This window comes from Phyllosticta capitalensis, assembly GCF_038381095.1.
Source record: "Phyllosticta capitalensis strain CBS 128856 chromosome Unknown BKA78scaffold_1, whole genome shotgun sequence".
In the NCBI taxonomy this organism is placed as follows: Eukaryota; Fungi; Ascomycota; class Dothideomycetes; order Botryosphaeriales; family Phyllostictaceae; genus Phyllosticta; species Phyllosticta capitalensis.
Window position 1 is genome coordinate 3451450 of NW_027117439.1, and position 22279 is coordinate 3473728.

At 54.1% G+C, this 22279-nt stretch overlaps 12 protein-coding genes across 12 annotated transcripts; 6 read left to right on the forward strand and 6 right to left on the reverse strand.

Moving 5' to 3' along the window:
- The first annotated feature begins 369 nt into the window (after window positions 1–369).
- On the forward strand, window positions 370–1114 carry BKA78DRAFT_21285 (uncharacterized protein). The gene has a single exon (XM_066883658.1). The coding sequence runs from the start codon at window positions 465–467 to the stop codon at window positions 957–959; it is 495 nt and encodes a 164-aa protein (XP_066749914.1). The 5' UTR covers window positions 370–464; the 3' UTR covers window positions 960–1114.
- Window positions 717–2650, forward strand: BKA78DRAFT_376482 (uncharacterized protein). The gene has a single exon (XM_066892829.1). The coding sequence runs from the start codon at window positions 1047–1049 to the stop codon at window positions 2499–2501; it is 1455 nt and encodes a 484-aa protein (XP_066749915.1). The 5' UTR covers window positions 717–1046; the 3' UTR covers window positions 2502–2650.
- A 1305-nt stretch (window positions 2651–3955) lies between these two features.
- BKA78DRAFT_303789 (SART-1 protein) lies at window positions 3956–6273 on the reverse strand. The gene has a single exon (XM_066887567.1). It carries the CDS (start codon window positions 6114–6116, stop codon window positions 4119–4121), a length of 1998 nt encoding a protein of 665 aa, XP_066749916.1. The 5' UTR covers window positions 6117–6273; the 3' UTR covers window positions 3956–4118.
- Window positions 6274–6623: 350 nt separating this feature from the next.
- Window positions 6624–7536, reverse strand: BKA78DRAFT_303791 (mitochondrial 54S ribosomal protein bL28m). The gene has a single exon (XM_066887568.1). It carries the CDS (start codon window positions 7438–7440, stop codon window positions 6769–6771), a length of 672 nt encoding a protein of 223 aa, XP_066749917.1. The 5' UTR covers window positions 7441–7536; the 3' UTR covers window positions 6624–6768.
- A 318-nt stretch (window positions 7537–7854) lies between these two features.
- Window positions 7855–8384, forward strand: BKA78DRAFT_244653 (peptidyl-tRNA hydrolase PTH2-domain-containing protein; the record flags this gene model as incomplete). Its single annotated transcript, XM_066884051.1, has 2 exons — window positions 7855–8026; window positions 8077–8384. The coding sequence occupies 2 exons, from the start codon at window positions 7855–7857 to the stop codon at window positions 8382–8384; spliced, it is 480 nt and encodes a 159-aa protein (XP_066749918.1).
- A 270-nt stretch (window positions 8385–8654) lies between these two features.
- BKA78DRAFT_349170 (uncharacterized protein) lies at window positions 8655–9795 on the reverse strand (the record flags this gene model as incomplete). The annotated part of the gene is made up of 3 exons (XM_066890758.1): window positions 8655–9327; window positions 9380–9656; window positions 9717–9795. The coding sequence occupies 3 exons, from the start codon at window positions 9793–9795 to the stop codon at window positions 8655–8657; spliced, it is 1029 nt and encodes a 342-aa protein (XP_066749919.1).
- Window positions 9796–10160: 365 nt separating this feature from the next.
- BKA78DRAFT_21326 (uncharacterized protein) lies at window positions 10161–11477 on the forward strand. Its single transcript, XM_066883659.1, has 2 exons — window positions 10161–10655; window positions 10706–11477. Exons 1-2 carry the CDS (start codon window positions 10326–10328, stop codon window positions 11138–11140), a joined length of 765 nt encoding a protein of 254 aa, XP_066749920.1. The 5' UTR covers window positions 10161–10325; the 3' UTR covers window positions 11141–11477.
- A 95-nt stretch (window positions 11478–11572) lies between these two features.
- Window positions 11573–12735, forward strand: BKA78DRAFT_21347 (mitochondrial 54S ribosomal protein mL61). The gene is made up of 4 exons (XM_066883660.1): window positions 11573–11668; window positions 11727–11729; window positions 11796–11902; window positions 12031–12735. Exons 1-4 carry the CDS (start codon window positions 11630–11632, stop codon window positions 12419–12421), a joined length of 540 nt encoding a protein of 179 aa, XP_066749921.1. The 5' UTR covers window positions 11573–11629; the 3' UTR covers window positions 12422–12735.
- On the reverse strand, window positions 12553–13846 carry BKA78DRAFT_21356 (uncharacterized protein). The gene is made up of 2 exons (XM_066883662.1): window positions 13578–13846; window positions 12553–13501 (listed from the first exon to the last, which is right to left on the reverse strand). The coding sequence occupies exons 1-2, from the start codon at window positions 13720–13722 to the stop codon at window positions 12648–12650; spliced, it is 999 nt and encodes a 332-aa protein (XP_066749922.1). The 5' UTR covers window positions 13723–13846; the 3' UTR covers window positions 12553–12647.
- On the reverse strand, window positions 13847–15534 carry BKA78DRAFT_21355 (uncharacterized protein). Its single transcript, XM_066883661.1, has 5 exons — window positions 15332–15534; window positions 14843–15248; window positions 14590–14790; window positions 14404–14535; window positions 13847–14353 (listed from the first exon to the last, which is right to left on the reverse strand). Exons 1-5 carry the CDS (start codon window positions 15450–15452, stop codon window positions 13972–13974), a joined length of 1242 nt encoding a protein of 413 aa, XP_066749923.1. The 5' UTR covers window positions 15453–15534; the 3' UTR covers window positions 13847–13971.
- Window positions 15535–17028: 1494 nt separating this feature from the next.
- BKA78DRAFT_244788 (uncharacterized protein) lies at window positions 17029–18588 on the forward strand (the record flags this gene model as incomplete). The annotated part of the gene is made up of 2 exons (XM_066884065.1): window positions 17029–17341; window positions 17390–18588. The coding sequence occupies 2 exons, from the start codon at window positions 17029–17031 to the stop codon at window positions 18586–18588; spliced, it is 1512 nt and encodes a 503-aa protein (XP_066749924.1).
- Window positions 18589–18760: 172 nt separating this feature from the next.
- On the reverse strand, window positions 18761–19761 carry BKA78DRAFT_303806 (uncharacterized protein). The gene has a single exon (XM_066887569.1). The coding sequence runs from the start codon at window positions 19575–19577 to the stop codon at window positions 18948–18950; it is 630 nt and encodes a 209-aa protein (XP_066749925.1). The 5' UTR covers window positions 19578–19761; the 3' UTR covers window positions 18761–18947.
- Window positions 19762–22279: the final 2518 nt, after the last annotated feature.

The window sequence follows — 22279 nt, forward strand, 5'->3', positions numbered from 1 at the left end:
CGACGACGGTCAACCACGGATCATGATGCCACACTTTGACATGTCAAACCCCACCAACTGTCAACCGCTCTTTGCAATCGCCATGGTGCTAGCCGCCCGCGCGCCAAGATACCCGAGAACCTCGCTTCTCATGTTCCGCTCTACCGCACCAATCCCTTTACCATTAGAGACCTCAACACCATGCCTTGATTCGACGCTCATTCGGATGCCTTCAGACAACGACCGAATCCCTTGCAAGAATGGTCACCAATCCCCTTCTCCACAACCCCGCTGAAACGCCCTCACCAGAAACCGGAACGGCATTTTGATCTCACGTGCCCTCGCGTGTCCCGTACCTTGCATACGCCGTGCATCACTTCTTGATCCGGCTTCCGGTCATCCATCCACCTGGCATCTCCAGTCGTCCTGCTGGTCCTGCGGAGAGAAAAACATCACTGCCACCACCCCTGAGGCCACCCGCAAACATGACGCCATTGCAGCATGTGCAAAAAAGAGCTGCCAACCAAGACGCCGGATGCGCGTTTCCTCGTCAGCCCAATTTTAATCGCCATCTCTCTCCTTCTTCTCTTGTCCAGTCTCCACGACTCTACCCGGTTGCTCCGGAGCCCCGCTACACCAATGTCTCCTCACCTCGTCCCCGCCCTGTGTTGTATCACCCACTGGGTACTTTCACTGCCGTTGCGCTTCCAGTCGTCGGCCGCTACCGACATTATCATACGCTATTCTACAATGATGCCACGCGTCATTGGTCAATCCTGGACGCCCAGCACATCGTATACTCATGGAAGACCCAAATTACATCAAGGTCATATTTCGGACGTGCGCACGCACAATCCCTTTCGGTCCGACCGCTCAACCATCCGCCCGAGAAATTGGGCAAATGGCAAAGAGATGGGACAGATCGTTGTGGTAGTGTTGTGCATTGTATGAGGGCACAAGAGGTCGCTTTATGGCAGTGATGAAGCAGTGCATTGAAGTGGTGAGTGACTTACTTTCATCTTCAGATTTCCAAACTTCTAGTCTCTCTCATCAAGTGGTGGACTATTATGTTCGTGAATTGTTCAAACTGTTGCGTGGCTTCTTTGTCCTCGATTGCTCATTTGGTGGCTGAGTATTTTTGGATGCATTCTCAAAGCACCGTCGAACACAATGGGCTTTGTCTTTTTTCTACTTTCAATGAACAACACCCAAACGTCAATCTTCAAGCCCGAGTATATAACGAGCCTGGACCCATCATGTTATCATCAGCAGACAGAGTACTACGAGCATCAGACAGTGCAAGCATCGTCTTTTCTCAACAACTCAACCACAACACGTATCCAAACAACCACAAAATCATCATGGCCGCTTTTGGAGGTATCCGCACATTGAGCAGCGGGACTGCTTCGAACGATTTCTGCATGCATGCAGTTGACGTCTCCAGAGTTGACATTCCCATCGAACCTAGTCTTCTCGACTTTATCAACAAGGAGGTAAGTTTCTGCCCCGTCCTGACCCAGTTGCCCAATATCGAGCAACTCGCCTTTGCGCGCTACCTGCTCGGACGGGCACGCGAGCTGCACGGCGGCCAGCAGACATCTACTCCAGGCGACTGGCTGCGAGCGCTGAACTTGGGCCTTGCCCTGCGCGCCGAATGCAAATGCAACGCCCTCTCCAGCACCCCAAGCAATTCAGATGCCAGCGGCCTCGGCATCTCAGGTCTCCCTACAATGGGAAGCGACAGCAGCGTCCAAGATTCGTTCGAGGAGCGCTACGTCTACGAATGGCAGAACGCGGAAACAAACAGCCCCAACCAGTTCCGCAACCCCTTCTACTACACGCCCAGCATCTACAGCCAGGACGGCGACGCCGAAACCATTCGTGGCTCCCCCGAGTCGACGCGAATCTCGCCGCGTATGGTCCTGCACCGCCGGGCCTCTTCGCCAAACACCGCCTCCTCTGCCACTTCATCATCTTCGCCCTCGTCGTCGTCGTACTCGGCCTGCGGCTCCGCGTCGTCCTCGTCTTACTCAAATGACGATGACGACGACGCCTGGTCCGGCTTCACGTGGAGCTCGAGCAGCGTCTCCCTGCCCTCCTCCCCCATCACCACCATCACCACCACCACCACCACGACGCAACAACGCCCCACAACCGCGTCCTCGTACGCCCGCTTGGCCCTCATCCCCTCCTTCACGAGCACCATCTGCCCCACCTCCTTCTCCCCCTCCTTCTTCCACAACGCCAACCCCACCTACCGCACAGTCTTCACGCCGCGCGCCAACGACGCGTCCTCGCTCTGCCGCTTCCCCAGCGCCGCCGCCTGGAGCGTCGCGCAGCTCAGCCTGGCCGACGTGCGCGTCGGCATGCTGGGGCGCTGGGTCAAGGGCCGCGTCGACAGGACAGTCGGCGGGAAGGTGAGAAGGGGGCTCCGCAGGGCGCGGACCGAGGTTGCCAGGTTGGAGATTGGCGAGTGTGACGGTTTGGAGGGGAGGGTGAGTTTTTTTGCCGTGGGCTTTTGATTGAGAAGGGAGTTGTGATGATGGTCCGCCTATGGCTTCGTTTTCTTTTGTTGGAAATGGCGGAGGTAAGATGAGGTAGGTCTGCTGTCTGTCTGTCCTTTTTGTTTACTTTACACACACGACTAGATTCGGAGAAATTTTATTTGCCTATTCCCCCTTTGAAATATCAGTGTGCTCATGAAAAATCACTTTATCACTTCCACTCTTGAGCATTAGTTGCCCACAACCGCGATTCCAAACTTGTCCAACTTTTTGACTCGACGCCACCACGCCAACCAAGGCTGCCTACATACCCACCGCGCAGCTATCTGCTTAGCCATGAAGCAACCAACAAAAAGGCGCCACGGAAATATAACGTCTTTCAGGAACACGGGCTCGTTGGGTGATGTGGTTCGGGGTGGGTCCGTCCATCTCGCAACACTCTTGAAACTGAATATCATCGGACTCGGAGCTAAATCGCTAGGATGCCAGCGCGGCCCAAATTGTGTGTATTGCGACGAGAACTTCATATTTTTACAAAACTCTGCAAGTAATGGCAGTTGTTGGCATGCGGCGTAGATGGATGCAATTGTAACGTGCTGCAGCTACTACAGCTGCTGCTGCTGTTTTATCGAAAATTTCTAAGGGGCTCCAGAGAAGAAGGGCTGGCAGGGATACATACATTTGCCAGTTAGTACCTCCAGGCCCTGCTTCCTGTAGCCAGATATCTGTCCTTGCTCCTTCAAAGAGCTTGAATGCCAACCGGGGGATCCTGCGGCACATGAATTGCTATTCCTATCCACATGTGCAAACAACCGCATATAGTTCGTGGTGGTCGGACGTTTTATGTGCTCCCACCCAGGAAGAGACCACCACCGACCGCCACTTGCAACACCTTCACTAGTAGGTATTCACACTGGCCACAGAAGAGGAGAGATGTTAAAGAGGTAGATGGTTGATTCCAGTAACACTGGCGCTGCTATTTTTTCTAATTGACACAAACATCTAATTTTCACAAAGTCTGGGTTTTCTGGCGTGTTCCCTTGAATGTTGCTTGTTTGGCTCGCATGCATACACAAAGAGCCGCTCATGGGTTGACTCATGGGATAGGAGATGGATGATGGGTGGTAGTGGGTGTGTTGAGAATGGGCCATGATTTGCGTGCGAGTGGTAGCGAAGACACACCTGTCGGTCCAGAGCATCATGATGAGGACATGTCTAGACAGGTAGGTAGCTACGAAGTTGGGCAGGGCTCACGACATCAATATTCAGCACCAAGGAATCAACCACGCTGAATCGTCTTCTGTGGGCATCCAGCGTGGTATGTGGAGCGCACGTCCGTTGAGCAGGCACACGACAAGACAAGGAAGCATTCGCCGGCTTGGATGACGACGAAGAGACGGAATCGCGGGTACGACCACTTACCTGACTGATGTGCGGGCATCACGCAAGAAGGTAGCGCGACTGGTTCTAAGAAAAAGAGGTTCAATTTAATATGTTTGGCATTCATACAAGTCTGCGCAGAGCAAAAACACTAACCTTGGCGAAAAGGGCCACCCGTCATCCAACCACACCCGTTCAGAGCCCAAATCTCCGTCGACACGGCACCAAAGACTCGCCGTTCGACAGTCGTCGTCCTTACTCGAGACGGATACCGGCCGCGCGATTCTTCCTGGCCGTCGCGTCCATGGCCGTGTTCATGCTCGTGTGCTGGCTCGAATCCAGACTGCTCATGGCCTCGCGCTTCTTCTCCTCCTCAATCTTCTTGAGGCGCTTCTCCGTCTTCTGCTTGCCCGAGCCCTTGCCGTGGAACTGGTGGCTGAGGTGCTTGAAGGCCTCCTTTTGGTTCATGTGGCGCCCGTGCTCGTCCACGTACTTGAGGTCCACGTTGGGCTTGTACTCCTTGTTGAAGATTTCGGCCATGCGCTTCGACTCGATGCGGTCGCGCTCTTGGTTGGCCTTTTGCGCGAGCGCCTCGCGCTCCCGCGCCGACATGTGCTCCATGCGGCCGCTGCGACGGTCGCGCTCACGCTGCAGTTTGGCGCGCTGCTCGGCTTCGACCACGGCCTTGTTGCGCTCGGCAATGAAGCGCGCATAGCCGACAAAGTTTTCGTTGAGCTGCTGCCCGTTTGAATCTTGGACTTGGCCACGCTGGCGGAGGAGCTTCAAGGTGGCGCCAACACCACGCTCGACAATTTCCTCGTCTTCCAAACCAGTGGTGGTAAGGTCCGCGGCTGCAGACTCGCCTTGCTCCGCCCGCGCCAGACGCTCCGCTTCCTCTTCGACTTCAGCGTAAGACTGCTCCATGTCGACATCGCCCTCCTCGTCGACACCGTTGGGCTCGGAGGCGGCACGAGGATGAGGTTGCGATGACTTGCTGCGCTGGCGCTGTGGACGCTCCGCAGGGCCCTGGAGGTTCGCTATGAATTCCGTAGTTTCGTCAATGACGAGACCCGGCTCATCCTCTGGAGTCTCTGTGCTCTCTACAACACCAGGAGTGGCCGAAGCTTCTTCGCGAATCTGGCGAGCGAGATCTTCAGGCTTGACCTTTTTGCGCTTTTTCAAGGCCTGTCTTCTCTGCACTGCCAGCTGTGCTTGCAAGTCCTCGTCATCGACAAAGTTGTCGTCGGAAATCTTCTTTGGTGCAGGCTTGGTTTCGGGCTGGTCGACTTCCATGGCACCTGGGTCGGGGGTAGGGGTGGGGAAGATGTCGTCATCGTCCACCGCCTTTTTCCTCGACTTCTTTTCCTTCTTCTTCTTTGGCTTCTTGACTTTGACTTCTGATGGATTGACATAGTCCGAAGCTGGCGTGGATTCATCTTTGAGGAGATCGAGACTGATTTTGATTGATCGGGAAGGACCTGTTGACTCTCCGGCGGCGCTCCTCTCTGCCTCTTCCTTTGTGCGCCCTTGGCCATCTAGAGTGAAGCGTTTCCTCTTCTTGCCGTCAATCTCTTCGTCGTACTGGGCAAGGATGGTCCCCTGAGCGGAATCGTCGAGGTTGTTTGGATCGTAGGCCCTCTTCCTCTTCTTCGATTCGAGTCGTTCATTCACCTTTTCTGCATCACGAAGGTTGACCGCCTCGAGTTCATCTCCAGCCTCTTCGTCGTCAACAGCGGCATCCTTGAGCGTCAGGATGTGCTCCTCGCCATCCCCAAACTGATCCAGCTCGTGGCCAACCTTGACGCCAGCCAAGTCGGCAGCGGTGTACTCGGCCTGGGCTTGTGCTTCTCTCTCAGCCATCTCCTGCTCCATCTTCTTGACCTTTTCAATCTCCTTTTGCCGCTTCTTTTGTCCCTTGAGCCACGTCTTGGCGTCGACATCGTCGCCTTCTCCCAGACCCTTGCCTTCGAGATGAGCAAAGCGCTGAGCCTGCTCACGCGCCTTCTTGATGGCCTCCTTGCGCGCATTTGCCTTGGCCTTGGCCTCCTGCTCTGCCTGATGCTTGGCCCAGTTTCCATAGCTGGCTTCGGTTCGCGTCTCGAGGGTGCTGGCGGGCTCGTCGTCCGAGTCGGAGCCTTTGGACTCTTGGAATACGGGGCCAGAAGGTGCTTCCTGTCCGGGGACCGGGAGGGGCTTCATGCCCATGGCCACGCGAATCTTGTTCGCCTCCTCAATGGAAATGGCGTCGGCCATGGTTGCGATATGCTGGGAGTCGGTGGAATGGATTCGAGTGTGAGATGTTGTAAAGAGGCTGGCGGAGGTCCAGAGGCGAGGTTATCGGCCGCGATACAAGCGATGCCTAGCGCGACTCACCGCCAGCCGGGATTCTGCCGCGCACGGGCCATGATCCAGCTCTTTAAATTTTCCGCGGGCGATGGCCACCAACCCTTCTTCTTCACCAAAAACAACGGACCTGTGTCCAGCACCTCCTGCGTGCTCTTCGAGTGCTGTGGTTGAGGAGCTGCGACAGTTCGGCTGGCAATGCTCTGGGGCTCTTTGTTCCTCTGTGTAGCCGACAGGTCTCTGATTGAAGCGGCGCGTGTCTGAATCGTTCCCTTCGGGTTGAGCGCCTAGGATGCGCGTTTGCGGGCTCCATATTCCTGATCTTGGCATTGAGTCGTTCAGACGGTGAGGCCGGGACTAACCATGGATTGCCAACATGCCCTTTGCAACGTGATGAGCTTTTTAAGAATTTAATCAAGTGTCTATTTTACACATGCCTCTGAGCCCATGTCCATGAGCGCGGTTTTAAAGTCCACGCCTTGTTTCTCCCTGAAGATTGCCAGAGCTCAAGCTGCTATGCTTGACCTTTGTACCCATTGCCATCCTAGAATCTCCCACGAACTCAAGCCGCCTTGGGCTTCATAATCTCAGTCTTTTGCACCTTGAGCTCTCCCTCGTCGACCAATTCAACCTCCCCATCATTCACATCCAGCTCCTTGTCGAACATCTCAATCTCCTTCTTCATCTCTGCCGGGCTGACCTTCTTGCCCTTTGCATTCTTCAATTCCTCGTACAAAGTCGTTTGCGGCATGCCCATCAGTTTTCTCTGCTTCTCGAACCGCTTCTTGACGGCGTCCGTCTGCATGATGCGCCATCTCAGCGCCCATCCGCCCATGCCCAAGTCTTTGATGCGCTCCGTCTTTTCGCCGAGGAGGTATTCGTCGAGGCCGCCGACCTTGCGGATGGTGCGCAGCACGCGGCGAGACACCTTGACCTTGATGAGCCGGCCGAGCGAGTCGGAGCGCAGCCGCAGCCTTTCGAGGTTTGGCCGCCACTTTCGGCGCGTCTTTTGCTCGTACTCTTCCGATACTTTGTTGCCGAATTGGATGCGTGCGCCGCCGTAGAGTCCAAAGTTGGATTGCTTGTACCAGTATGCCTGGCCGTATGGGTATTCGGGGATTTTTGCGTGGTCATGGGCGAGCCGGTTGCGTGTTGAGCGCGCGAAGAGAGGTGTGCTTGTGCTCAATGCCCGTGTTTGTTGCGCGGCGAATTGGAGGGGACGACGGAGCGCCATGGCGGGCTTTGGTTGGTGAGGCCGCCCTGTGGTTGTAGAGAGGAGGAAATGGATGTGGAGGCGTCTGAGGGCTGTACTGGAGACGGCTGTGATTGTCCTCCGCGGAGAGGCACTGGTCGGTGGTTTTGCGCGGCTGTCCGACTTGTGGCTTGCCTGTCGCACAGCCACAACGAGCCTGTCTGACGTCGTTCCCGACTTTTGTTTTTGACCTGCACCAAATCCTTTCACAACACAAATCTGCTCGTCCAGCTTCTCTGCAAGATGGTGAGCTACGCATACAGGACCGTTCCTGTGCCCGCCTTATGGCTTGTCACCGGAGGCATCGGCCTACTCAGCGGCATCGTCTATGGCAGCATGTGGCTTTCGAAGCAGGTTGGCCGAGAAGCATTTGAGAGAGGCCTCATGGCAGGCAGGATGGAAGAGGAGGCCAGAAAGAAGAACAAGAAGGAAGACCCTGAGGAAGAATCAGACTCGGAAGAGGAAGAGGAAGAGGAATTCGAAGCACAAGAGTTGGATCCCTTCAACGACCGCAACGAAGAATGCAAGCTCGTCCTGGTTGTGCGCACAGATTTGAAGATGGGCCAAGGTTTGCACTTCTCTTTTGATACTCGATCGCAAATCACTTACGCGTTATAGGCAAAGTTGCGGCTCAGTGCGGCCATGCTACTCTCGCCTGCTACAAGGCTTTTCTCCGGACTGCTCCAGACTCGCCTGTCCTCAAACGCTGGGAACGGTACGGCCAAATGAAGGTGGCCTTGAAATGCACGAGCGAGGACGACATGATGATGCTGCAGGCTCAAGCTCTCAGCCTCGGTCTCTGTGCCCAGGTCATCCACGATGCTGGTCGGACACAGATTGCCGCTGGAAGCGCGACTGTTCTTGGTATTGGACCGGGTCCAGTCAGTGTGATCAACCAAGTCACGGGTCACTTGAAGCTTCTCTGAATGCTTGGAGTTGGTCCTAGTAAGGACGCAAAAAAGGCGTCGGACTGTTCCAAACATGGGTATTCCTGAGCACCATTCAGCGAGCATATTTTGATGTGAGTTATTACTCTAATCCGCAGAATAAGGTGCTAACTAAGATACAGATCCATTGACTTCCAGTCCCAAAGCAATCCAAATGCCCAATCTAGTTCCATGTTCTTTTTGACCCGCTTTCGTGTGTTGAGAAGAAATGGTGCAGCAAGACTGGACCAAGTCTTTTGTGAGCGAGGCTCAGTCGTGTGCCTCGTCCGCATCTGCTGCAACAAGTCTTTCGCTCTCCATCTCGTCCCTGGACGCGTTGATAGGGTGTGACGCTGATGTTCTGCGCAAACGACTCCAAGCAATGTCACTCAACGATCTCGGGGCTGGTGGCGGGTCATCCGTGTACCGTTCGACACCGAGTAGCTCACTCTCTTGCAAAGAGATGTCGTCCCTCTTCCTCCATCCCATTCGCTGGCCGCGAGACTTGCCTCCAGCGTACCCTCTGCGGCGGCCCATGACATTTCCGAGGCCGATGGTCCGATGCTTGCGCATATAGAAAAATAAACCAAAGACCATGAGACAGAAAAATCCAAGGGAGATGGGCAGACCGAGTTTCAACCCCAGACCGTCAGGCTTTTTCGATGTCTGTCCAGGCGACTTGTAATGAGGTGGCTTAGCTACCAACTGCACCGTGGGGCCGTGGTAGTACGAGGCAGTCTTGTCGGCGTCGGTGTCGAAGACCTGAGCGAAGAAGGTCATGTTGTAGGCGGTATAGCCCTGCAGCCATTCCTTTTTCATGGTCACGGAGGTAGCTCCAATGCGGTTGTCAATCGAATCGGATCTCCATGCTTGCTTTTGCGAATCGTTGGCCCAGTTGAGGAAGATGGTTACATTGGAGTACTTGGGAAAGAAGATTGGGTTCCTGCTCATGTGAGTCGGTTGAAAGCCAATTGAAAGACGAACGAAGGAATTACCAAGTCACATAGTAGGTTTCGTAATAGTAGAGGTCCGAATTGTTGGTCGGAAGGCAAAATGGCGTCACATTCTTGTCCCTGCAGCGTGGAAAGTCTTTGATAGGCTCAAGGCCGAGGGTATTGGTAGGACCCGGACTGCTTTCGGTTGTGGTTGCTGATGCCGCATCCGTGGGCAGGGGAACTTCAATGGTGGTAAGCTGTCCCCTGATTTTGGTCTCGATCAGAGTAACGGTGGGGACAGATGCGTTTGCGACGGATGTGGAGGTGGAGGCGGAGTCTGGGGAAATGGTCAGCGTAATTCGTCGGGAGCTTTGACACGGGCACCACGAAGCTCTACCTTCAGCTCTTCTGTCCAATTGCGACGCAGATGCGATGACAGCATACGCTGCCACTGCGAGACACAGATTTACTCTCATCTTGGGCTTCAATTGAGGTAGTCGAGGACAAGCGAAGATGAATTCTGTGTCCAACACTGCAGGACAGTCCTACAGGACGACTGAACTTGGGACGACTTGGGCAATGAATGCCATAACGGCGCAACGGTCCCAGGCGCCATGGTCGAGAGGGCGACGGCGTTTCCTGGGTATCTTAAGGCATTATCTATTTAGTTGGTGATGGTCTGGTTTCGTTTCATGGCCGGGGACCAAGCTGCGACCAGGCACGTGCAGAAGGTGAGGCTACCCGCGCGCGCACAATCAAGGTTCCCGTTGCGGCAACCTGGCATCTTCTGCCTTATTCACCCTCGACAACGTCCTAGCTGCGGCTCCGCGTCTCGTCACCTCTCTGTTGTCGCACACCTCCTCCGCCACTACTCTTGGTCTTGGTCTTGGTCCGCCCGCCCTCTCCGCCCGCCTATCTATCTGCACGATTACCGCATCGTCGCGTCCTCACTTATCCATCACTATCCAACCTCACTTGTTCCTCTTCTCCTCCACCTCTCCTCACCATGCGCGTCTCCTCCGCTCTCCTCGTGGCATTGCCCGCCCTTGCGCTCGCCGAAGACCAGGTCCCTCTCGTCGATAAGGTCAAGGGCTGGTTTAACCAGGCCCAGTCCTACGTCTCGACCGCAATTCCCGCTGCTGCCACCCCCGTCGAAGCTGCGGCCTCGAAGATTGCCGAGACGGCTGTTGCAAACCTGACGCTTGAGAACTGGCGCCAGACCATCAACTCTAGCGCTTCAGCCTCCGCCGCGGGTCCCCAGGAATGGATGATCTATGTGACGGGCGGCAACAAGACGTGCTTTGGGCTCTGTGGGAACACCACCGCGGCATGGAATGTATGTTGCGAAGCTTCCAATCCCGAGGCCAGGGCTAACCTTACGCGCAGAAATCCGTCCCTCTCCTCGCCGCCGCGCCCAGTGCGCCCAACCTCGCCGTCATTGACTGCGAGACTGAGAACATCCTCTGCAACAGCTGGGCGGCCAGTCCCCCTTCAATTGTCCACATCCAGGTCCCTGCTCCTCTCCCCGACCAGTCGGCGCCTGCTCCCGCTGTGCGCTTTATCCCTCTCAACCGCGTCAACACCACTGCTTTGAACATTACCCAGCTTCACACCGAGAAGAAGTACGAGCAGACTGCGCCCTATGAGGGTATTTTCCACCCCTTCAACGGTCTCTTGGTTCAGTTCGGCGTCGAGGTCCCCGTTGCCTACGTCTTCTGGGCTTTCTCCAAGATGCCCAGCTGGCTTCCCATGGTTGCCATTTCCATGATTAGCCGCAACTTCATGTGCGTGGTCCACTCCCTTACTTCCTACACGAGCTAACCATCTTTGTAGGAGCCGCAGGGCCGCGCCTGCTGCTAGGCCTCAGGGTGCCGCTCCCGCCGCCGCGCAGTAAATTCGCAGTTGTAAGATGACTTGTTGATCTACATTAGAGTCGACAAAAGGACTGGGTGTCCATGAAATGAAATGGGAAAGCAAAGCTCCGCTTCTTGCATTTGTAAATAATGTCACGGTTACTGTCATGAAACTCCACGGCGGAATGACACGTTGGGATTCGGGTTAGCGGGCTGCATCCGGCGTCCGGTAGTTAGTCTTCCACAAAATAAGAATGAAGTTCAAATCATGTCTCTGCAGGAACCTCATTCGTTATGTACACTGTAATTTTACTCGACGAGTGGGTTTGAAACATTACGTGATTAGATCCGCGATAAGATGTCGGCGATCCAAAGCCCCGACCTCAATTCTCCAGCGGCGGCCGACGAACGATTGTCAAGCACTCCGCATTGGTGGTTGACGACACACAAGCCCACCATGCCGACCATACAACAACGAATGTTCAAGTTGAAGGAGGTAAGCCTGGCGGTCAATCGTTCAATTTTGAGGCGCCAATTCTGACAAACTCCCGCAGCAAGTACGCACATCTCTTCCGACCTCCGCCGCAAAGAATCACCAACTCACGCGCGCCACCGCAATGTAGATGCTCTGGATACGAATGGGACCCGGCTCTGCGACGATTCCCAAGAATGTGAAGTCAATAAGCCTGCGCCTTGCGCGCAAGATTGACAACGGCCACCGCGGCCCCAAGTACGCGCGCCCACTGCACCACCCACACGCTCCACGCCCGTGACGCCAATGACCACCCTCCCCCGTCTCGCTGACCCCAAAATCGCCGCGGAGGGATTCCGTCACTGACATACCTCGCGCAATTCTAGGAAATTCGTCCGCGAAGTCCTGCCGCGCCTCAAATTCCGCAACCCATGGCTCCCGATCAAGGTCGACCGGACGGCCGAAAACCACGAGGCGGCCGTCATGACGATCCACTTCAAGGGCGAGGCGGGCAAGCGCGAGCCGGTGCGCATCGACATGAAGTTCAAGCCGCACGAGGAGATCTGGGCCGCGCTGGCCGAGGCGGCGCGCGCCGAGGAGATTCCGCCCACCGAGGTCGAGGTCGAGGAGACGGAGCAGATCAAGAAGAGAAATGACCAGAGCAAGGTCGTCAGGGAGCTCCAGCTGGCCGTGAATGCGCGGATCAAGAGGGAGAAGGAGCTGCTCGAGGCTGCGAAGCAGCAGACGAATGCGGCGTTGGCGAGTGAGCAGAGTTAGTGAGGTGCGTGGGATTGGGTGTCGTTTCAAGGGCATGTGCGGCGTATGAAAAAGGATTTATATTGCAAATCCTCTGGCTGAGGAATTGAGGGATATTCAAGTTATCGAACGGGCTCTTTTCAAATTTGGAACCCGACCATTGAGCGTCATCATCGCATTCGTCTCCTCTCCGGCAAGTCTGTTCTTTGCCTTGAATTTTTCTATTCATAAGTCATTCCCGTCCGTCTCAATTTGCTACCAGTCCTTTCCACCATGCCACGGCTCCAAGCACGAAGACCACCACCATCGCGTCTGCCACGACCGTCGTGTAAATCACGCTGTATCTCCCAGCCATCCTCACATATCCAGCATACGGCTCAGGCAGCACCGTTGACAGCGTACCCATCAAACCGCCCTGCTGCAATCTTCCCTTTTCAACAAAGAACCTGGTACTCTGCAGCACCACCTCGACAGTCGCAAACAGCCAGAACAGCCGCTGACCAACATTGACGCCGCCGATTTCGACAACGCCATCAAAAGATCTCTGGCCGTGCTCCCGCGTCGCCTTCGTTCCGTCAAACGCGCTTCCCAACGCAATGTAAACCGCAAGGCTGAACGACATGATGGCGTGCACGATGCGCCACACGTATGCCGCGTTGCTGCTTTCCTCCTGCTGCGCCGCTCCAGGTGCGCCGGGCATTCCAGGCATGCCGCCCCCACCCATCATCTGCTGCATCATCTGGAGCATTGGGTCCTCGCCCTGGGCACCGCCCGGACCGGCGGCCTCCATGCCCGGTGGTCCGCCGCCGCGCAGCATTTGCTGCATCATGCGCATCATGGGGTCTTCGTTGGGGTTGCCGCCGCCGAATCCATTGTCGGGTGTGCCCGGCGTCAGTTGGCCCGATGCCGGCGTGGAGGGTGTCAGTGAGCGTGCGGGTCGGCTCGGTGCGTAGTAGTGCTGGCTTATGTCGATTTCGGGAGGGTCGTCGGTTTCGGCGGCCGAAGAGGTGGGTGTTGGCGTGGCAGCGCCAGTCGTGGTTGAGGTGCTCGAGGCGGAGAGAGAGGGTGGGGCGGATGGTTTGGGAGTTGGGTTTGAGGAAGCTGGTGGATGTGAGCTATGTTTGTCTGATGTGCTTTCCCAGCTTGTGTCTTTCTGTTCGAGCTTCGACAGACGTACGTTCTTCTGGAGCTGGAGCTGGCCGTCCGCTGAGCGACGTAATTGCGTCCAGCCGCGACGCGCCTTGCGAGTTGATCTTTGCTTGTCGCTTTTCACGGCGCAGGCGCGCTTGCCGTTGCGCGGGGCTCTCTTCTGGACTCTCCATCTTCTCCTCGGCGAAATGCTGTGGTGTCAAGGACTTGGTGAGGTTTGGTCGCGTTGGAAACTTCGAGCAAGGTGGTTGATCCCGACAGGGTCCTGCCTGCGCTACGTCAAGCTTGGAAGATTACGTATTATTCAACGGTATTATTACACGGTCCAGACCTTGTCGCTTTCCGGTTTGCTTGTACGACACCTTTCCCATCAACAGATCAGAATGCTCATCTAAGTCTACGTGTGCTCAATTTTCTCAAAGTCACTCCCTTCCCCTTCCACCACTCTCGCGCGTTTCTTCTGGGAGCTCATGTACCACATCTGCTGAATCTCCAATTTCTGTTTCGGGGATTGGAAGCTCGCTCAGTTCATTTTCGGCGAACTTTTCAGGTAGTGCCGACTTGTCTTGCGTTGGAGAAGCCCAGTTTTTAACGTTTCGTTGACGTCGGCGCCGGATCACAAAGAAGGCAAAGCCAACGAGAATCGCAATCCCAGCGACTCCGCCAACGACTGCTCCAACTATTGCGCCGGTTGAGATTGTGTGATCAGCAGAATCTGGACTCGGCGTTGTAGTGTTGGATGTGAGGGCTGACGAAAACATGCTCCTGACTTCAGGATCTTGCCAGTCGGTACTGTCATGGCCACTACATTGTTGTCAATTGAGTCCTAGTCGAACAAAAACCACATCGCTTACTTTTCGTTATACCAATCTTTGACCATTTGAGGAGAGTCATAGGCTGATGCGCTGGCGTTATACGAAGACTTCCATTTCAGGTCTGTCAAGTCGAAGACCCCGAGCCCATTCAACCAAGGATCTGAATCTGTCCTGTGAGTATGGTCAGCAGCGTCTACAAAATCGTGCAATGTTCATTGTACGTACAAGGAGGTATTGCCTCCTTTGGAGAGGTCATATCCACCAACAACGACCATCTGGTTGGCGACCCTGTTGCAGGAGTGGGAGGATCTTGGTATCCCGGTTGTATTCAACGATATACGAAACCATCGAGACGCGGGAAGAGATAGGACATGTATGTCATCGAAAAACCGTGCCCTGCTCTGATCGATGCCTCCGTATAAAAAGCTGCGGAATCAGTCCAGTCAGTACCACACCACTTGCGCCTACAATTACTCACATTTCAAAAGTGTTGTTGAGAGATGCTGCGCCCACTATGCAGAAAGTGACACGTGGGTCGGGAGTGTCCCAGCTAGCACTCGTCCTTTGCCAGTGCCATGATTTTGTGGCTATGTCGTAGATCGTAAGATTGGTGAAATCAAGGTATGGGCTCGAGGAGAAATCCCATCCCTCCCTATCGGACGAACGAATGCCACCCAACATCAGTAAAACGCCTTGGGTTCCAAAGTCGGGCAGATGCTGGATTTTCCCGTGGATGGCCGTTCCGAGTGGAGTGTATTCAAAGGTCGAATCGTTCTTCCATTGCTTGCTTTCCCAGTTGTAGGATATCAGACCTGAAATCGGAATGCGTTGATCGCCGTCCAAGTCGGAATCCGAAAATGAAGAAACGTCACCACCTAGATAGTCTGCCATCGCAGTTTTAAGTTCAGCAAGAATATCGTGAATTTCCTGAGCCATCAAGAGAGTAGAACGAACTCAGATCACTTACATCCAGTAGTGTTTGTCGCTGCCACAAGGCCTACCGATGGTCTGGTGAGTTTGTGGAAAGATCTGGCGTCGCCCGGGTCTGCTGACGCCTTTTGCAAATTGCAAGTCAGGTCAGTCGTCATGAAGCATGTCCGTGTGCGAGCAACATACCCAGGTCCCTCCTCCTGTCGAATTGGCAGTGAATTGCCAGAGTCCCTGACTGTAATTGTTGCTGATCGATTCACCGGCCCAAAAAAGGAACGAGTCGTCGCCCTTGGGCCAGAGTCCGGGCCAACTGGATTTGGGAATGGTGTCATCCTTATACACCGTTTTTATCTCGACGCTCGAGTTTGTCCAGTCCTTGCTCATGTCGATGTATAGCGTATCATTGTTCTTTCTCTTCAGCTCCGGTTCGACTGCTCCATTGACGTATTGACCAAAATTGCCGCCTTCAATGTAAAGATAATTGCCTATGAGCACGGTGTCGTGGTATACCCGAAAGATGAAATCGCTCGCAATAGGGACAGCAACTTGGCGCCGTGTGAGGGGAAGGCCGACAGTATCGGGAGGAGATTCATCAGAAGAAGCTTCCACGGCGCCTAGACGCAACATGAAGAGGATAAAAACAAGATTCCGAGTGAACCCTGGCCAGAAAACGCCAGGCCTCGTAGTTGGCCTGGGGCGAAACTCAGAGGAGTCGCTCATGGTCATAAAAAGTCCGGAGACAGTGGTAGTTGGAGAGGAGCGACGACCCTTCTGCAAAGAAATAAGATCCATCTTACTGCAACGCTGAAAGCCAACAGACACATATCACGAGGCTGAACTGCGGTGTCGGCGGCTGTAAAGACCCTCGGAAGCGCATATTAGCCCCCTGCGATCTTACAGGAATCTGATGTGTGGAATGCATCATTTGGGTCAAACTCAAGCCTCATACTTCATTGAGATGGCCGTAGAGCTTCTTGTCTTGCCATGTACGACCCATAGGTAACCTATAATTGATTTGATAATCGTCAAGGCCCGCATAGGCATTGGTGCCTATTCTGTCGTGTAATCCAAGCATGGCTGCGTGTTACTCTTTTTCTTCGCAACTCTGGAACTCTGGCGACGGCAGGCACTGTTTCCTGTTTGGCTGAGTGAGCTTCTTCTCCAGGGCGCTTTTCGGAAAACTCAAGCGAGGAAATCTAGAGCAGCCAGGGGAAAGAGCATAGCGATACCCAATGGCATCTACATGTCAAGAAAGCGTCGAGATAACAAAGGCTTTAACTTAGCTTCAACGTTGACAACATACGAAAAAGATCAAAAATTTGGATGTTGTTGTCTTGGACAAACTCTTTCATCAACATGTTGTTTGTGGTCGCGTCTTGCCCTCCCTGAGGCTCAACCTCGGCAACGCAAGGTTCCGATTTCGGTTAGGTCGCGCTGGCTTCGTCCTGGTCCACGTGTTGGCGTCTTCAGCCCAACCGGACGTTTGAACCACGATGAGGACTGCTCTGACGCGAGCGCGTGTCGCGCGCAGCATCCAGCCCAGTTTCGTCCGACCAACGGCGCGTATGATTTTCTCTCACAGCTGCAAGAGCAAGGAACATTGACGAGAGTAAAGATTGTGCCGGACGGCCGTGGCAATTGCCATGCGCCAGAACTTTCCCTACCAAGTCTTTGAATTTCTCTGGTCTCCAGTCTCAATCGATGAGGCATTTCTCCCAGAGCAGTCGGACACTCATGGAGGCTCAAGACTCCACCAAGGCGCTTGAAGATCACGAGAGAGCCGTTGCCGAAGTCTCTGAACAAGTCCGCTCTTTTCACGACCAAGGCATCAAATTCCGCATTAGCCATGGATCCACAAACAGCACACGTCCAACGAGGAAACCCAATGTCATTGACCTCAGTGGCCTCAACCGCGTCCTGAAGGTTGATGTCGAATCCAAGACCGCCTTGGTGGAGCCTAACGTCCCGATGGATCGACTCGTGGAGGCAACCCTGAAATATGGACTTGTCCCTCCTGTCGTAATGGAATTCCCAGGAATCACTGTCGGTTCGTGGTAATGTGAGGGCCCGCAAGCATTAGACTGACCGGCAACAGGTGGCGGATATGCTGGTACTGCAGGAGAAAGCAGCTCATTCAAGCACGGGTATTTTGACCGGACCATCAACTGGGCTCAGATCGTCCTCGCAAATGGAGAGGTCATCCGCTGTTCAAGAGATGAGAACGCAGACTTATTCAATGGCGCCGCGGGCGCTGTGGGAAGTCTCGGTGTGACGACCTTGGTCGAGCTCCAACTTCAAAAGGCGGCAAAGTTTGTCGAAACCACTTACCACCCCACTTCCAGCACTGCCGAGGCCGTCGAAAAGTGCAACCAACTTATCAAGGATCCCGAACTTGAATACGTGGATGGCATTCTCTTCTCAAAAACCCAGGGAGCAATCGTCACCGGTCGCCTGACAGACACGGTCAAGGAAGACACGCAAATTCAGTGCTTCAGCGAACCTTCAGACCCCTGGTTCTACCTTCATGTCAACGAAAAGATCAGCAAGAGCGGCGGAAAGCCAGTCACGGAGACCATCCCTCTGGGCGAGTACTTGTTCCGCTATGACCGGGGCGGCTTCTGGGTCGGCGCGTCGGCCTTTGATTACTTTAAGTTCCCCTTCGACAAGGCGACGCGGTGGTGGCTGGACGACTTCCTCCACACACGCATGCTTTACACGGCTCTCCATGCAAGCGGCCAGTCGAAGCAATACGTGGTGCAAGACTTGGCGGTACCGTTCTCGAACGCCGAAAAGTTCATCGACTATACCAACGAGAAGTTTGACATTTGGCCGCTCTGGCTTTGTCCTCTGAAGCAGAACCCGCTGCCCACCTTCCACCCACACTCGAAGGACTACGAAGCTGATGGAAAGACGCTCAAGCCCATGTTGAATGTCGGCCTGTGGGGCCAAGGACCTCGGGACCACAACACGTTCCTCGAACTCAATAAAGACCTTGAGCGCAAGCTTACCGAGCTGGGTGGAATGAAGTGGTTTTATGCTCACACGTACTATGCCGAAGACGAGTTTTGGAAAATTTACGACCGCGAATGGTACGAAGGACTGCGCCAGACATACGGCGCCACCTCGCTGCCGAGTGTCTACGAAAAGGTCAAGGTTGATGAGAGTGCGGAGAAGAAGACGCATCCGCTGTTGGAGGTTTGGCCGTTTGGTGGCATCTATGCCATTTACAAGGCGATTCAGAGCGGCACGTACCTTCAAGCCAGGAAGTCGACATGGAAGCACCCTCGGAAATGACGGATGAAGTGCTTTCAAAGCAAAGTCAGCACCATGCTCAGTCCTGAACAAATGCGCTTTACCGCATGCCATGGCAAGAGACGGTCTTCGAAACACTGTGTAGAACACTAATAGAATGAGATAGAGTAGAAATGCGAAGATACCACTCCATTCAGCGACACAACGCTCACGATGCATTATTCAGACTTAGAAACTCAAAACTCATTAGATTCCTCGTCCATGAAGGACGACTTCCTACACTGTTACTGGAAAAAGACGAACCGAGTCTCCAAACCGCCCCGAACTTCCAATTCCCTCGAATGAATCAAATACAAAACGCAGGACCAAATGTCTTGCCAAGTGCGAGCGAAGAATCTCGCTCAGAACGGAACCTGCTGCAAATCGCCCTCAATGACATCCTGGACTGGGACAGAAATAATGCCAAGCGCGTTGCATTCGACCTGGACAAAGTAAGCAGCGGGATTCTGGCCTGAGTCCGGCGGCAGCTGCTGGGTCTGCTCCGTGGTAAGTGCAGCAGGGGGCGGTTGAGTGCCCGTTTCGGTCTTCTGCTGCGTCTCGAGCGGCTTGTTCTCCGTCTTCTGCTGATCGGTTGTCTTCAGGTCGGTTGTTGTGGTGGTGTCGGCGGGTTTCTTGGTAGTGTCGAGAGGCTGGACGCCGTTGTTATTGTTGTTGTTGGTGGTCGTCTGCCTCTTTTGCTTTTTGCCCTGGTTGTCCAGTGGGTTGGTGCCCTGAGGAGTGGTGCCTTGGGGCGTGGTGTTCTGAGTCTTTTGGTCCGTTGTGGTCGTGTCTGTTTTGGTGTTATCCGTTTTGGTGTTCAAGTTGTTGGTGACCGGAGGATTTTGCTGCTGAGTCTGAGGCGGAGTCGTCGTCGTCTGTGTTGTGCCAGTAGCGCAGTTGACGTCGAAGATGCCGTATCCATAACTGATGAAGATGGCATCCGTCGACTGCGTCAGGGCAAAAGGAATGTGCTTGTTTGCGGGAGTCAGCATTTGGTCAGCTCTGACGAACTGGGAGACTTATCCAAAAGATTTCGACGGTAATCTTTCCATTCACGCCATTGAAGTCATTGATGTCCGCATAGACTCTGACCTTCGTCATGGTGCGATCGCAGTTGAACCAAGTACCAGCAGACCGGACCGAAGTGGTCGCAGTACACAAAATGGTAATCTTCGTGTTGATGTTGTACACGTTGAACGAGAAGTCGAACTGATTGGCCGTTCCGCCATAATTGAAGTTGGAAATGGAGAATGGAGCAAGGTTCTTCGGGTCGGGAGCTCCTTGACTGGTCCTCTGGTCCTGACGCTTTGCAAGAGCCACCTCCTCTGGGTCTGGGTCCGCGTCAGGAGAGGCCAAAGGCGCGGCTGCGGCCAGCAACCCAAATGAAAGCAGCCTGAGGAGGAGCATGATGTTGTAAATTTCAGGGGGTGGAGCGAATGTTGGATGTGTAGTTCATTCGAGTCTCAGCGAGAGTGAAACAGAGCAAAGGAGATCTGCATGCATCTGTCGCATGCGATTAGAAGGAAGACAAGTGAATGCCCATATATATCTCGCGAAGCCTCCACTGACCTTGGATTTTGCTTGTCCTCGCTGATTTGATATTGCAGAATACGACAAGTTTCGAAAGCCATTGCGCCTGTCTCAACGAATGAATTGATAGCCTCTGAGCTTTCTCAACGCCATTCAGGATAGTCCATAAGTCTACTATGGTTTGCGTTACGGTACCTGCATCCGAAAATCTTGATGGCCTGGTAGGTGACTAAATAAAGATATAGGCTGCGCACCGCAAGACTCGTCTCAACCAAAGACCGAGGGGAGTTGGATTAGACGCAGGAGTCTTTCAGGGGCTCCACTAATTTTAGAAGAGGCCAATCTCTTCAAAGTCCATTGGAATTCTTGTGATCAACCCCTGAGAAGACCTCTTGTCTTGAGGCGAGAAAGTCTTGATTTGAGGATGCCCGCCTATAACAAACTCTTGATCGACCACTGCCTACTCAAGTGGAACAGGACTTTGTATTCGCTGGCAGATGTAGACCCTGAAGGCGTCACATGAATTTCAAAGCTCATTGTTGATCAACTGGGGTAGCTCGGCTGGACAGACTTTAGCATGTCCTCCATCAAAAGCACTCAGGTACGAGTGGCGAGCAAATGTAACAAAATTATCTCATAGACCCTGAGCATTTTGGGGCAGTCACGTTGACGTGATGCCACGCGCCTTCCGCACATCCGCATCCTCCTGCCCAGAATGGCAAGCCCGGGTCAATCGAGCCTTCCGGGCCTCAGCCTCAGCCCTGTGGAGCCTTTCGAACACCTTGTTGGGCCTCTTCTTGCTTTCTCATGAAGTCTCTTTTGAGCTCCGAGGCTGCAGGACAGTCCAGCCTGGACGCTGTGGAGTGACCCTTGCCACACTGATTTCTGTCAGCCATAGGAATACGGATTGAGCTCGACCGGTTCCAATGGAAGGTAACTCACATGCCGAGTCCCCTGGAGATGTGCCGGAAAGGGCTTGAGGTCCAAAGAGTGGCCACTCCACCTTTCAATGGACAAGTGTTCTACAGCGGAGAGGCAGAGTTGGTCAACAGAGTCAACTAAACCCCAAAATTCCCAACAGCTAAATCCCTTAAATCGACAATGGGATTTTCTAAACCGGCGGAAACACACCCAATGAAGAAATTGACCGCTGTAAGGCTGATGCTGCTTGTTACTTGGGAGATGGCTTCTCCTCCGCAGGTCCTGCCAAAATCGGGCCCAGGATTGTCAAGTCTTCGCATCTTGACATCATTACCCTCGAGCATCAAGACGGACTCGCTTACGGAACCATTCAGACTGATGCTGCTGCGGTGAAGCTAAGCAATGACCCCGGTCAACATAATCCTTGTATCCGCGCGTCAACCAACAAACCTGAGCCGGCGCCTCCGCGCCTTTCCCTCCTCTCGACCTTCCACGAGCTCGCGTTCGCTATCGCTCCTCGTCATCAAGCTGGGTGTTATCGGGAGCTAATTGCTCACTTACAAGCGCAGTGGCACTGGTACAAGTGCGGTGATATCGATCCGGATCGAATAACAGGCGTCCTGGCGCCGGACCGGGCCGTCGAGTGGAGCACGCACATTGCGGGTGCCTCGCAAGGACTCCTACCTTGGCAGCTTACATGCATGCAGCGTCAGGGAAGCCTAAATCCAACCTCGCATGAACTCTCTGACACATCAGCGGCGGTCGTTTGGACTTGCTTCTTGCGTGCCTGTCGCGAATGCTTTTCTTTTCGTTGGATTTGTGTACATTATTCCCGAAAGACAAGGGACAAGAGGTTCCGATGTCGCTTTGAGAGAGCTTGAAATGGAGAGTAAGATGTTCATTGGCGACTTTCTCGACTTTGCCTCGAGGTCTGCATGGGTGAACTAGACAGGCTTAGACAGCAGCGTTTGCATCACGAGCTTCCATGCGTCCCGGGCTCTGTGAGAGACTTGAATATCAAGCATCCATGCTCACCAACTGCCAGTCGAACGGGCAATTTGTCAGTGAGAAGGCGAAGTTCCAGGAAAGAAGTTGTGTGATGTTGAAAGATTTTCGTCCAAGTAGAACGTCCCAACACGAACCAGAGAAGACGACGTGATCACCTACACTGAGCACAACTTGCCCCACGCAACATAACGTAAAAAGATGTCCGTGGGCTCAAAAGTCAGTATAGCGGAGGCTT